General features: G+C 40.5%; 1 protein-coding gene across 1 annotated transcript; it reads left to right on the top strand.

Annotated features, from left to right (window-relative positions):
* Positions 1–1,812: 1,812 nt before the first annotated feature.
* On the top strand, positions 1,813–14,640 carry slc18a2 (solute carrier family 18 member 2; the record flags this gene model as incomplete). The annotated part of the gene is made up of 15 exons (XM_083696234.1): positions 1,813–1,945; positions 3,284–3,635; positions 7,240–7,298; positions 7,436–7,519; positions 7,715–7,807; positions 8,242–8,331; positions 8,631–8,674; positions 9,757–9,817; positions 10,380–10,475; positions 11,022–11,100; positions 11,638–11,689; positions 12,773–12,836; positions 12,943–13,062; positions 13,416–13,549; positions 14,378–14,640. 15 exons carry the CDS (start codon positions 1,813–1,815, stop codon positions 14,480–14,482), a joined length of 1,566 nt encoding a protein of 521 aa, XP_083552360.1. The 3' UTR covers positions 14,483–14,640.
* Between the last annotated feature and the right edge of the window lie 320 nt (positions 14,641–14,960).

Below are 14,960 nucleotides of genomic sequence, written 5' to 3'. Positions count from 1 at the left end.
TCTGGACTTGTCTGCTGCGTTTGACACAGCAAACCACCAGATCCTTCTGTCCCACTTCAGAGCTTGGCATCTTAGGCTATGCACTCTCCTGGTTTGTATCCTACCTGGCCAATGGCTCATACCAGGTAATGTGGAGAGGATTCTGAACCACAGTCATTGGTGGCTTGCACAAATAGTGGGTGGATCAAGTAGAAGGCAGATCAGTAGAAAAACAGTGACATGAAAGTAATTGGATCCTTAGACATTGCATTTAAATGTATATTTTCTTCACTTAAACTAGATACAAACTCATTGGCAACACAATCCAAATGCACAAGGATAAATCGCATAATAATCTACAGCTGCGTAATTTCATGTCTCCAACCCTCGCCAATATATCTCAAATCACTTGCCATTAACTGTTTACAGCAGTACAGTCTTTTTGGTGCACAGGCATTGTCTCAGTGGAAGCATTTGGATGCTGTGTAGGCAATGTAACATAACGCAAGATGGTGCCATTGTCCCGCTTTCAATAAGCGCGCGCAAGCGAATACCAGCATCAGCTGCAATGATGAGGATTGATCGGCCTTTCCGAAGCAGCCTACCCAGTAGTAGTGTAGTAGAGTAAACTACTTAAACTTCAGCTCTGGATGCAAAGACTCAGCCAATGATATGGACATGCTTATTTTAACACCCAAATGAAAGTATGACATGATACTAGTCACAAGTGGAGCTAAATAAACTCATTAAAATTCAATTAGCTCAGCATAATGATTGCCATGTTTCTTTTCAAATGTTGTGAGATGACGATCGAGTGCGAACGCTCAGGAAGTCGAAGAAGTGATGAAGTTTGACAGACAGGCACAATCATTCAAAAGTGGTTAATTTCATGGCTTTCACATCTCTGACAATTTGGTTGTTCCTGTCCACATGACTTCTTTTCTCAGTATAGAGAGATGATATCGCGGCGGCACTTCTGCATTATGAGTAGGGTGCGTTTTTTTATTGTGTGTGTGTGTGTGTGTGTGTGTGTGTGTGTGTGTGTGTGTGTGTGTGTGTGTGTGTGTGTGTGTGTGTGTGTGTCATTAATGGTGTTTTGTGTGGGCATTTATGGTTTCGCACCTGTATGAATCCACCGAAGTGCTCTTTGGTCAGCTAAATCACATATCTGATGCGCATAGTGAAATTAATTGGGTCTTTCCGCTGTTCAAATAGTTGGGAAATCACATCCTTGCCAAACTAATTAGAATTAAGGCATTTTAAAAGTTGAGATTGTATATGTTATTGTAGCAGTAAGACTGCACCGTATTGTTGTTTCAATATTGCGACCTGTTATTTACTTGTGCGCATTCGTCACTGCGCGATGTGTAGGTGAGGATGTTCCTGATAAAGGTTGAATGACGTCAAAGAGCATTCAAGTAACCAAAACGCCCAGCATCTAGCGTTCCTTTCACCACGGTTGCGACCGCAAAAAGGATTTAGCTAATGTGCATCTAAGGTAAGATTTCATCCAATCTGATATTTTGTTTGTTTGCAAACCTCAGGTCAAGCTCTCATTGTCATTTTCATTTTATTGTATTTTGATGGCAGCTAATAATTTTAAATTTTGACTCCGGATATTTTCCTCTGAAAATGTCTAGACTACAGGCTATATTCGTTGAAAAGCTTATACGTGCATAATAAGCAACCTTAGCAAACCTACTTTATATCTGAGGTCCCTGAGTCTGACCTGTCACATCACTCTCTGGTCTTCAACAGGTCACATCTGGTCTTTAACGTTTGTTTTTACTCATTTTTTCCCACCAGAGCGCTTGCTCCTTGTGCATTTTGATAATGGGAAGACTAGACACTCTCAGAGAATTTAACTTATTGACATGGCTCAGAGAGGAGAGACAGTCGAGGAAGTTGATCCTAGTTATCGTTTTCATCGCCCTGCTGTTGGATAATATGCTTCTAACGGTGGTCGGTACGTACAATCATTTCACACCTGTTACATGTGCGGTCCCCAGTATACTCGTGTCTTGTGTTCAACCTGTTGTGTCAACCGTTTGTTCTTGGAAATAAATCAACAGTTTGGAGAGGTATCTGAATATTCATTGTACTATATTACTCATATTGCAAGATTTCATTCTTTTTCATTATTTCCATCAGAATTCTCTTTAACACTGTTTTCTGTACAATTCAATTGTTTATCTTTGAGGTAGGAAACAGAGATCATTCATTTCAACGTCCTTGCTATTGCTTTTCCAAAGAAAAAAACTTAAACCTTCTGTTGTACAGTGCTCATAGGCTAGTCTGTTGCTTGTCTTAATTGTTTGCTTACTCTTGCATTAGGCTGGACCATCCATTTAATTAATATAAGACACATATTTAAACATCAGACAGATATCTCAGTGGGAAATATGTGGCTATATCTTTCAACATGATGAAAAGTACATGTTGCTTATTATGTGGTGCCTCTAAATATTTGTTCTATTATGCAACACATTTATTTATACAATCCTTAAAAAATCAACATGACCCTCTTGATTATGCTAATTGTGTTTCATTAGCCTACATTAACAAGTAGGAGGTATTTGCAGTGCCTGTTATCGTTGTTGTGCTGCCAGAAGATATATGTATCCCAATCACTGTATGTGTTGCCAACCCCCTGTCACATAGGGTTAAGGGGAAGTACATTTTCGTAACTGACAAATAAAATATATTTTTGACCAAAGGATTTGAAGCTCAATTCTGACCAACTGAAAACTTGTAGCCTATATTGAGAGCCAGTGGATTTGTTTGACTGTTTTTGGATAAGAAATATAAATCTGCTCCCAATATTTTCTTGCAAGGGTTCTGAGTTTCTTGCGATTACCTTGAAAGCATCATCACTGTCACTACCAATACATCTCATAGCGATACCAGATTCTACATGACCCTGATACAGTAGGCTGTTTCTGGGTGCAACATTGCGCCCTCAGAGGCAAATGTGTCTTCAGTACATTGTCCATTGGGAACTGGATACAGACATGACTCTGTTTCCTCAGATGGGTGGATAGGTGCCCGTCAGTGAGCCCTAAATCATTGGAGACAAATCCAGATACACAACTATAGTGACCATCCTAGAACCACCGTAGAAGCCATCCTCATGAGGCCAATTATTTTGTTAGAATTAACTTAAAATAGGCTACTACACTTGTCAACCTCAAAAAGCAAAAATGGATTTATTCAATTCAATATGTTACAGCAATATCTCTGGAGGTCTGTATACAGGAATGTAGCTGATTGAAAATGTTATCAACATCTTCTATCTCTATGGCAGTTCCCATCATTCCTAGCTACCTAAACACAATTGACAATGCAGCAGCCAATGCCGCCAAGAACCACACAACCTCACCAGACGGCCCTTCTGGGACCTTCCAGACCATCGTGTCCCTCTACGACAACTCTGTCAAGGTAACCAGCGGAGGCCCAGAGGACTCCTCACCTAGACCCTTAGCTCAGACCATCCCTGCCCCCACCTCGGCCCTCATCACCCAGAACACCTCAGATCTCAACTGCCCCAAAGCAGATGACCAACTGCTGAATGAGAATGTGAGAGTGGGACTGCTCTTCGCCTCCAAGGCCACCGTACAGCTGATCGTCAACCCCTTCATCGGGCCACTCACCAACAGGTGGGTGACTGACACTCTCTGACACTCTCTAACCGCCATGTTCGGGGCTTTGGCCGTCATGTGTCCCATCTCCACAGTGGTGTGTGGTCTGTGTTCCTATACTGTAGCTTTTTATACACTGACCTTTTATTCTACTTTTGGAGGTGTTTTTTTTTTCTTTTGAAATGTCAGCTGTGAAGTGGTTTGCATAGAACAGATCATACAGTAGTAACGGGGACTTTGGGAGATTTGTTCATAGACTGTGTTTACCTTGGTTCTGTGCGGCTTCTTCTATCCCTGTACAGTTTTTGAATAATTATGGCACTCACTGACTGCTATCCTTAGCGCATTATGATTATGAGTAATATATGCCATTTAGCTGACGCTTTTATCCAAAGCGACTTACATTGCAGTGAGTGCATACATTTCAGTTTTTATGGTCCCAGCGGGAAGTGTGGCCTTGGCCTACCATTTTCTACAAGAATTACGTTTTTTGGCTGATGAATATGATACACAGATCATATTTTAGTATCAATATGAATGACACTAAACTGAAATGACAGCAGACGGGGCCAATGTGTCTTCAGAGTTCAGTGTGTACCCACATGCTGGGACGGGTGCCTCCCAGGTCACAATGGCTTCCTGCTACTGCAGCCTGGAGCCAAAATGGTGACTCAGCCTCCCTTGCATTCTGGATACTTAGTCAAAGGTCATTATTGAATAACATTTATGTTCTTATCTAAGGCAAATCACAGTAAATTGGAGAGGGAGAACAGCAATAGACTCTCGTTTGAAGTGACAGGGAGGAAAATCAAATGCTGTACGATAACAACATTTGTTCAGTATATAATGCCATTTTGAGGCCAGTTAGATCTAATCAAGCCTGATCATATATAGCTGAATTCCTGTTTACTGGATGGAGTTAGGTTGGCTACAGTATACACATGCCTGTATGCATGTCTGCTGTATGGATGCCTGTTTGTATTATCACAATACAATATTATCGGCCTTGCATGTACTGTAAGCAGGGACAGTTATTATATTGAAGATTTTATTTTATTTGTATGCCTTAAATGGCTCAATTATGTGTTTTTATGAACATAAGTTATTTTGTGCATATACAGTACATGTGCATATACAGTATGTGAGCATAGATATTCCAAACTGACCAGTGTCCCAAAGAAATATCACTGTGAAGCATCTTCTGATGGAATTGTCGCCAAAGGACTATAAAAAGCCGCTCTATCGACAAACAAATCAAAGGCAGTATTTATTGTCTCAGCTGGGCCCCCAAAATATGCTGTAATTGAGGCAAACAACGGAATCCTATTATTTCCCCTTAGTCACCTTCCATCTGAGAAAGGACAACACAAGGCAAGTCATGCATGTCAGGTACTGAGAACAAAGAGCCCTACAAATCAGCTATTACTCTGTCTAATGTCAGAGGAGCTGTAGACAGGTGGTTCTGTCTCTTAGATATTGTATTTCAATCTTTTCAGGTATATGATTGACAATGTACTGAATTCTAAAGGGCCAATTGCAAATCAACGTTCTGATTTAGCGATCAAATGAGTGCTTACATCTGGTTAGTTAATCCAGGCAGGCAGTAGATCGCAGAGAGAACAGCTAGTGATGATCATCAGCTGCGTGCAAAATTTAATTCACTTGCAACCAAAAAGCCGCCTAAATTTAGCTGAGTAACAGATAGATATTCAAGTAGCAAACGGTGGGGAACGCTATATCTGAGGCTCTCCGCCCATTTTAATTAATCACAATTGAGGTCACCAAGCTAAAGATGAATTAAGTCAAAGAGCGATTAGTCTCGCTCCCAGACACTTCTGCCCAAATGCGAGAAAGGTCTGGTGTACCAATGCGTCGAACTTTGGCCTTCATTAAGCCAATAGAAAGGCTGTCGAAAATGAACAGCGAATATGCATTGGCTTTACTTGGCCTCAAGCAGCACTTCCCCCCAGTGTTTGCACACCACACCTTTCTGATTCGGAGCTACGCCTCACAGCCGTGTGATTCGCTAAATAATGACAAATACTCAGTAAATTCACTCCCACTAAGGCCAGTTTTGAGTCGTTGTTATTCCAGGCTTATATATGCACTGTACGCAATAGCCAGGAACTGAGGTTAGAGGTTAGAAGTTCATACTATCTCTGATAGTAGAATCCACTTTGTAATCATTTCTCACTTACGAAATAATTCCTAAGGATGAAATAAGATGAATGAATGAACAAAAGCCTAACATAGACTCATCGTTGGTCAGGCTCAAACAGAGGGGGGTTGATAAAATGGCACATTATTGTATAACATGTTTGCAGGTAGGAATGCTCATTTAGTAATACAATGTATTTTGTACCAGATGTGAAATGAAATTTCATCAGATTTAACTCATAAATTGACAGCTACATGATATAACGTAGGCTATTTCCCGGCAATGCTATAAATGAGAATATCAATATATTCACCGCAATGAAGTAGGCCTAGGCCAAAGTTATTGTCAATGGAGAACGGTGGGTTCATTTTCAATGTTGTTAATATTAAAGGAGCAGGGCGTAAGTTTGTTGGAAATCTGCCACCCCTGGACATCGCAGCGAAATTCAGTTAGAAGTTCCAAACAACAACATCCAACAACAATAATATAACTCCCTGAAATGGACTTGCAGTGTCGGACATTAGCTGTTGTGTTTCTGCGTGCACGCACGATTCGAAGAGGCAGCCGCCAAAGACAGAAAGGCGAAAATCGGTGAGTTCACTACTCTAGAACACCCCTGGCAGTAACAGCATGTTACTATAACATAATATGTAAATCGAGTGTCTGCTCTGTTTTAGAAAGCGCTATTTCTGGACAAAAACAGTGTTTGCAAATGAAATATCTCATTCCCTGATCGTTTCCAATTAAACATAGTCATTACAACCATTAGAAAACGTTTAGAAAGCTTGAATGTTACATACTGGACCTTTAAGTGAATTGAAATTGCATGAGCAAAAAACTGAAATATTGTTTTTATTTCCAATGACTGAGACAATAAAGATGGAAAATGTAAATCATTATCATAATTATCTTGAATTGTAATTTTTATTCAATGAAATAGTCGCGAAAATGGACAGAGGATTTTCTCCAACTATGATGAAAGGCACTCTTAGTCTGGTCGAAAAGCAGATTTAATGTTAAGCCTTTTAGAGCATCCACTGGATGGGATAGCAACTGGATTATCTAATAAGGAAATGAGGCCCAGGTGTATACTAATTGATGCTCTGATCTCAGGGGGAATCTTGGTTGCAATTAGAATAATCTCTTTCACACCTTTATCTGATTTAACAAGAGACCATCTTATTGTCGTCCCATTCCGAATTTTGGTTGCCATAGACCCAAAGACTTTTTCCTTATGGGACATTCTGAGACACCTTTCGAGGTTGCTCACCTACTTGTAATCTTATAATTCAAGATTTTGTCACTATGGTCTTGTTCATTGAAAACTTGCATCTGATAGGAAGGTTTTATGCACTGCGTTAACATTTATTTTCTCATTCTATTTGCTTCCTTTTCCCTTTAACTATAATTATATATGTAATATATTTTATTGTATTGTGAAAAGATGTCTCTATGTCCTTTCAGAATAGGATACCAGATCCCCATGTTCGCTGGGTTCTGTATCATGTTCCTGTCAACCATCAGTAAGTAGAACCCCTCATCCACAGCTGTTACAACAACACAGTTGTGTACAGTAACTATCCTAATGATGTATTTTCATGAAGGGTATTTTTTTTGTCTTTTTTTCTGAATATTTGTTGTTATTGTTGTTGTTGTCAAGTGTTCGCCTTCTCATCGAGCTACACTCTGCTGTTTCTGGCCAGATCCCTACAAGGTGTAGGCTCCTCTTGCTCCTCTGTGGCTGGTAAGATCTCTGGAATTAGCCACAAGACAATGTGGTCCACACCCAAAAAGTTGTCATAAAATGTGTCAAAACATTGACACATTGAATGATCAAGAGTCGGATGCATTGTATTTAATAAGCATTTAAATTAACTTAACTAACAGGTTTACATCACTGTATAACTTAACCAACTCCTTATCCTCTTCTCTCTTCCAGGGATGGGTATGCTTGCCAGTGTGTACCCAGATGATGAGGAGAGAGGGAATGCTATTGGGATAGCACTGGGTGGCCTCGCCATGGGAGTACTGGGTGCGTATACATAATCCAATGTAACCCTGTTCACATGTCAAACTTCCTAACTAAGTTGTAAAGTATGTAGCAGCAAGACATCTGTCCAAAAACTTGAGTCCATAGGTTAAATAACTTTAAATAAGTTTGGGATAAACTCCCCTACTCCTACCAAATCAAAGGCATGTTGCTTATAAAGCTTATAGAGGTCTAGTTTGATCTCTTCAAAGTGTGAGGAAGATAATGTTTTTTTATATCGTCAGCTGAGCACTTAAGAGGCCTTACAACGACACACCAAGATTGGCTGAAATGTATTCTAATTTGTATTCTTAAATGTGTTATTTATTTGCACATAGGGTTATAAAAAAATCTAGTGCGAGTGTAGAAACCTAAAAGGGCTTTGGAGGAAACCTCACCCTTCAAACTGTTGACCACCCTTTCTTTCCTCCACCCAGTGGGCCCACCATTCGGCAGTGTGATGTATGAGTTTGTGGGGAAGACTGCACCTTTTCTCATCCTGGCTGTTCTGGCTGTGCTGGATGGAGGTAGTATGGCATTGCTCTCTCTATTATTATTATTATTATTATTATTATTATTATTATTATTATTATTATTATTATTATTATTATTATTATTATTATTATTATTATTATTATTATTATTATTATTATTATTATTATTATTATTGCTGCAAATTAGAATACGTTCTCAGTCACCTTACGTTTTTTAAATAAAAAAATTATGAAGCTACTATGAAGCTCTCTTTCTCATCTCCAAAATAGGAGACATCTGTATGGTGCAGTATGTTTGTGTAACTAAATTCAGCCTCTGTGTCTCTCAACAGCACTCCAACTCTTTATTCTCCAGCCCTCCAAGGTGATAGCAGAGGTGAGTGAAGTGTCTATATGGTTTGGTTAGTTGTATACAAATGTCTGTAGAATGTGATATAACACAATAGTGTATTTCTATGCATGTGTAATGAATTCATGTAATGCCACATTATTCTCAGAGATTCCTATGTTACTATGTTATATCATCAAAATGGCACACTGGCCATTGAAAGTGATTTAACAGAGAATAAATACACTTTTCTTCGTCTCTTGTCTCATGCGACAGTATGTGAACAGATACATCTAGAAATACACTCCAGCCCATAGCAACAACCGTCCATGAGTGAAGACCTGTATGACATTGACTTATGAAGGAAGTCATCCAGGGCTATGGGCTGGGGTTCTCTGGTATGATGGGTGTCTCGCTCGCTCAGAGGAGACATGTACAGATCCTATCAGAGGCCCACTGACTTTGATCTATGGGGCTGATGGGTATCAGTCACCATGGATACCAAGGAGGCAGCGAGAGAGACCCAATCAGGGTGTCAGATGACAGATGGTGGCTGTGATTGTTAGACCAATGAAGCTCAGACGTTTGTTGTGCATAACACGGATGGATGTTTATGTTCAGTGGATATTATTATTGTTTTTGAAGATTAATTCCAAAAATGGAACGGGCTATAGGCCTAACATAATTCTTGCTGTTGCTACATCTCTGTTCGTGGCTGTGGTTTCCAAACAGAAACACGGTCATTCAGCTTAAAGACAGCGTTAGTGCGGCTGACAAGGGGTTATTGTCAGTGCTTTGCTAGTCATTAGTGAACTCGCTAATGTGGCCATTCCCCATTCATTAAGACCGTACTCTAAGAGCAGAGAGAGAGTGATCCATCCATTGGTATTTTTCTCAGCATAACTTGAGCAGCACACGTGACTGTGGAATAGGGGGGTGGGGAGCACAAGCATCACTGTAGCAATTAGGAGAGGTGTGTTTGAGTCTTTGAACACTGAAGTCCATAAAAGGGCTCTCTGATTTTTGCAAATGGAACTTGCATCTGATCAGTTCTAATGGCTATCATTTCAGTTCTAAACTGATGGTTATCATTTCAGCTGTTAATTTCCTGTTCTTCTCTCTCCGTATAGAGCCAGAAAGGGAACTCAATATTGTCCCTGATGCAAGATCCATACATTCTTATCGCTGCAGGTAAGGTTCTAAAATAGACTAAAAGAATACAACTTTTACCTGGCACCAAAGTAATATCTGTGGTATCCATTTGACAGTAATTCACACTAAGCAAAGAGGTGGCAGAAGAATAGATGTCCCCTAAAATTGTTTTTAGCAATTGTATTTGTCCCCTGAGCTAGGAAAAGGAAAACATTGAGCCCCCCAATTGATTTCTGGGTTAAGAACAGTATTATTGCTAGGGAGCATTGTGAGTGTGTGGGCCTGCACGTTAAAAGGGGTCATCTGCGCATCAGAATAGATGTGTGTGTGTGTGTGTGTGGGGGGGGGGGGGGGGGGGGGGGGGGGGGGGGGGTTGTTTGAATATGTGAGATGCTGAAATGCTGGGGAAAAAAACATGAATGTGTCGGTGAGCCTCCTCACCACTTAAATTACCAGGCCCTTGGGCCAGGGTGGCCTAATACTTGGTCTGAGGGAAAAGAGGAGGGGGCGGCTGATGGAGGCACAGAGAATGTGTGAATATGGACAATAATACACCCAGGCCCCTCAGCCCACTTATCCTCAATCACATTTTCCTTCCCAGGTTCCATTTGTTTTGCAAACATGGCCATCGCCATGCTAGAGCCGGCCTTGCCCATCTGGATGATGGAAACCATGTGTCCAAGCAAATGGCAGCTAGGTATTTAGACATCTCTTTTCTTTTTTGTCTCTATTGTCTCTACACGATACCATTTTGCTGCCTAGATATCCCAACTCTTTCAGCCTAGAGGTTTTGAAAACACAACATAGCTCAACAACTTGATAATGATGCTGCTGATGACTGTGATGTCTTTATAGGGATTTCATATGTATAATAAGATCATTTGAAATGATCAAAACTCCTAAAGCAGTTCTCCAGATCGTTCAGTGTCCTTCTGTATCGAAACTGAATCATACCTTTTCTTTGCCGGCATTATTAGTTCTTTCTTTTTTTTGGCGGCATTGTCTATGAGATCTAGAACAGATAAAAAGCAATGTGTGTTGATGAGTGAAGGGAAGGAGAGAGATTGAGGGTGGTGCGGAGGACAAGGCAGGATATTAGGGTGTCATTTGCTGGAGGGTGGAGAGCGCGAGTCTTCATTACAGTGTCTGGGAGACGTGCTGCAGCCCCACGATAGAGACTGATAATGGGCCTTCTTATCTGGACCCCCCCTCATACCCACAATCCTCTCTGTCTCTCTCTCAGGTGTCGCCTTTGTGCCAGCCAGCATCTCTTACCTTATTGGAACCAACATCTTTGGCGTTCTTGCGCACAAAATTGGGAGGTAGGGAGGGAAATTACTACTCCCCGTTTTTTCTGTCTTCTTATCTGTATCTCGCATTTATATCTGTTTCCGGTGCTATTGAGCAGCTCCAAATTAGATTTTTTTTACTGGCAGGTTTTGGTGTTTGCTGTTTATTGGAGTCACAGTGTGTGTATATGAGTGTTTGCTAACATGTTTGTTTACTGTTGGCTGATTATGCACAAGCCTGGTCACACATACATTATTAGTTTTCATTCTCAGTTTTACATAACGCAGAATGACAGTACAAATGTTTGGACTCAAATGTTGTCTGTAGACCTTCAAACCTCTTAGAAGACTTTCTTAGATGGATTACTAACAAAACCTTGACACAAAAAAATTCCCCAAAATGCCTCAAGAAAAACTTATTTCAATCAGCTGGACAGATTGCTTCCTCTATTGCTTTATATGAAGTTTATTATTCTAATGAATCAGATTTTGTGATCTCACAGAACAGAGAAACAGTGGGTTGAGGGACTGTTGTGATTGGCTCTGAGCAGCTCCTTCCTCTTTCCCCAGATGGCTGTGTGCTCTCATCGGCATGATTCTCGTGGGGATAAGCATCCTGTGTGTGAGTTCTGTGGACGTCATTATCATTAGGCCGAGTAGAATACAATATAATAATATGCCAGATACTATACACATTCACTTTAGTCACCACACAGCCCACTAAATTGATTATTTATGAGATGTACTCTATAATGTTTCGCATTAAGTTTCTTGAGAACCTTTACCTTTTCTACTATTTTGTGTCTTCAAAGGTGCAATAATTTGCTGTGAATGTGCTTTCATATAGGGAAGGGAGGAGACACTATAATAGAGCATCCTTAAGGTAGAATGTAGCGGCCATTTTCCTTGAATCAAAGGATATGTTTGAAAAAAAAAAACAGAACTTATCCTTTAAAGGCTTAGGCTGCAGAGAGATAAGCATCCAGCTGACCTACCCAATGCAAGGCCCTGTCTGTCTGGCCTGAGTATCCTCAGTAGCAGGAGATCCATCTAGAGACATTGTGTTAATGTCCTTCAGTACCTTATCTCGTTAGTCTCCAAATCACATTGTGAGTCTACGAAAAGAATGAGAGGTCGCTCAGAAGTCAACTCCAAAGGTACTTTAGCCAGCAACAAGCAAATTCCCAGTGCACAGAGAATTACTTTATTTTTTATTTTTTATTTTTATTTTTTTATTTAGCCTTTATTTATACAGGTTAGTCTCATTGAGATCAAATGTATTTTTCAAGAGAGACTAGGTCCAAGCTGTCATATGCCTTTGTGATGTACTGAATGGTGCAGAAGAGAACAGAGGCTGTGTTTATACTTGGTATGAACATGTGACTTTTACTATCCAAGCATGATGATCAGATTATTATTCGATCTTGGTACCGCATGTCTTCACCTGGTAGTAAAAATACAAAAAAGTATTTTATCTGTCACCTGTGCTTGAAATGTTTTTTCAACCGTTTTATTGCATAGGTATTTAATCTATATTTTTAAATTATCTATAGCTTTCTAAACATGGAGGCATGATAAGAATGTGGATACAATCTGGACACAAACTGCATGTTAATATCAAAGTGTAAACACAGCCAAAGAGTACTCACTTGTATTTGATTCCATGGGGGTCTTAGACACTTTACTGTTCTGTTTTATGCTCTAGGTTCCTTTGGCTACAAACATCTATGGTCTGATACTTCCAAATTTCGGTGTTGGTTTTGCAATTGGTAAGTCTATTCATATAGAACCAAAAGTCACAGGTTATGAAATAAACACTTTGTTTCTAACAGACACTATTTGATTACTCAATATGTTATTTGTTGTGTATGACAGGCATGGTGGATTCTTCTATGATGCCTATCATGGGCTACCTGGTAGACCTGCGACATGTGTCTGTCTATGGCAGTGTGTATGCCATCGCTGATGTGGCCTTCTGCATGGGCTTTGCTTTAGGTATGTGACACACAGAGATCTTTAAATAACATTCCCAAGGCCCTATGCTTGGGAGCTTCCACACCAATATGAAACATCTCTACTCTGTCACACATTCTCATTGTTATGGTTTTGTGGTATGAAGTAATAACAGTGTACAGATTTGATATGTCATACATATTGTCCTCACTGTTGGGGAAGGTCAGAGAGAATACTGTGTAAAAATGAATTTGTTGCTTCTCCTTCAAGGTTTGGTTGATGAAGTGGCTGGCTTTGCCAACACAATACCTTGTTGTTCTATTGAAATTATTCTGTAATGTTCTCTAGTTTCCACTTCTCCATTAGCTCACTAACATGTGGCTTATCCCTTACAGGTCCGGCTATAGGAGGCCCCATAGCAAAGAACATTGGGTTCCCATGGCTCATGACCATCATTGGCATTGTGGATATCCTCTTTGCTCCCCTCTGCTTCTTCCTCAGGAGTCCGCCCGGAAAAGAAGAGAAAATGGTGAGAAATATTGAACACGCACACGCACACGCACACGCACACACACACACGCACGCACACGCACATGCACAAACCATTCACGCCTGCACACAGACATACCAGCAGAGGTTACTTACTGTGCATCCTGCATCTGATGCAGAGTAAGCCCTCCTTGAGAGTCATAAGAACCACTCACTCAAGCTTTGCCATCTTTATAGACATTCCCTGGACAAGTGGGGCAGGGAACTTGAGTAAGAGTTTATTGACAGACCATGGCCTGCACCCCCACCTTCAGCTGCACCCCCACCTTCAGCTGCACCCCCACCTTCAGCTGCACACCATCACTGTGCCATGCATGCACCACTCCACCACATCCTCTTCCTGCATTTGCACACCTCAACCCCATAAAGCCTCATTCTCAGCTTGTGGTTTGTCTGTCTGTCTGTCCCTCCTGCAACTTTGCTTCCATTTGGGTTGAATATATCTTGGGGTTAAATGAGAGAATTTGCATTGTTATAATGATATTCTCAAAATCATTATATGATTTTAAGAATAATTGCACACTTGAATAACTGAAGCTAGATATTGACTCATGATTGTATTTTATTGTCAAAATAATGAAAGAACAAAGCCTCTTGAGAGACTAATGCATGTGCCTTGGTACTATTGTTGTCTTTGATCAAAGCTACAGGACTAAATGCATAGCCCTTTGTAGGCTATTTGTACAATAATCATATTTTGTCTCAGGAACCTTGATCCTGAATAACAAACTCTTGGTGGCCTTTTTGTTTCTGCATGGGCACTGTTGTTTGTTGAAATTCTGACTATAGATAATTACCCTCTTCTCAGGCTATCTTGATGGACTCTAACTGCTCGATGAAGACCCGAACATACTCGACACAGGGAACGCACTACCAGGGCGATGAGATGGAGACAGAATACGACGACGAGTAGGGCCTAGTGACTGACACCAGCCATGTATGTTAACCTTCCAGAGGATCTATTTTGTTTTACAAAAAAACAGAGGAGAGAAAAAAACAACAACTACAACGAAACAAAACAGCCAAGCCGTTTCCATGTGAATGTCCTGTGTTGGGCCTTCACTGTTCTGTGTCATTGTTATCGTACAACTGGAGCAAACCAAAGTTGTTCTCAGTGCCCTTGGTCACAAGCATGTCGCTAGCCAACAGCCTTATCCAATGGAAGAGGGATTTGTGTGTGTGTCAAAACAGGGTTTACATGGGCAGTGAGAGCAGAGAATGTTGAGATTCATATTACTGTATAGTTAGCTTGGAGTGATATTACAAATCATCAGGTTCCTTACTGTACAGTGGCTTGGAAGGGAATACAAAACTGTCTTAATTCACCTCTTGGCCATTAAAAGTTATAATCTTAAGTATTAACAAGACATGATAAACAAAGATCAATTCTG

The sequence above is a fragment of the Argentina silus genome (assembly GCF_951799395.1).
Source record: "Argentina silus genome assembly, chromosome: X".
NCBI lineage: Eukaryota > Metazoa > Chordata > Actinopteri > Argentiniformes > Argentinidae > Argentina > Argentina silus.
This window is presented reverse-complemented; position numbering and strand designations above follow the sequence as displayed.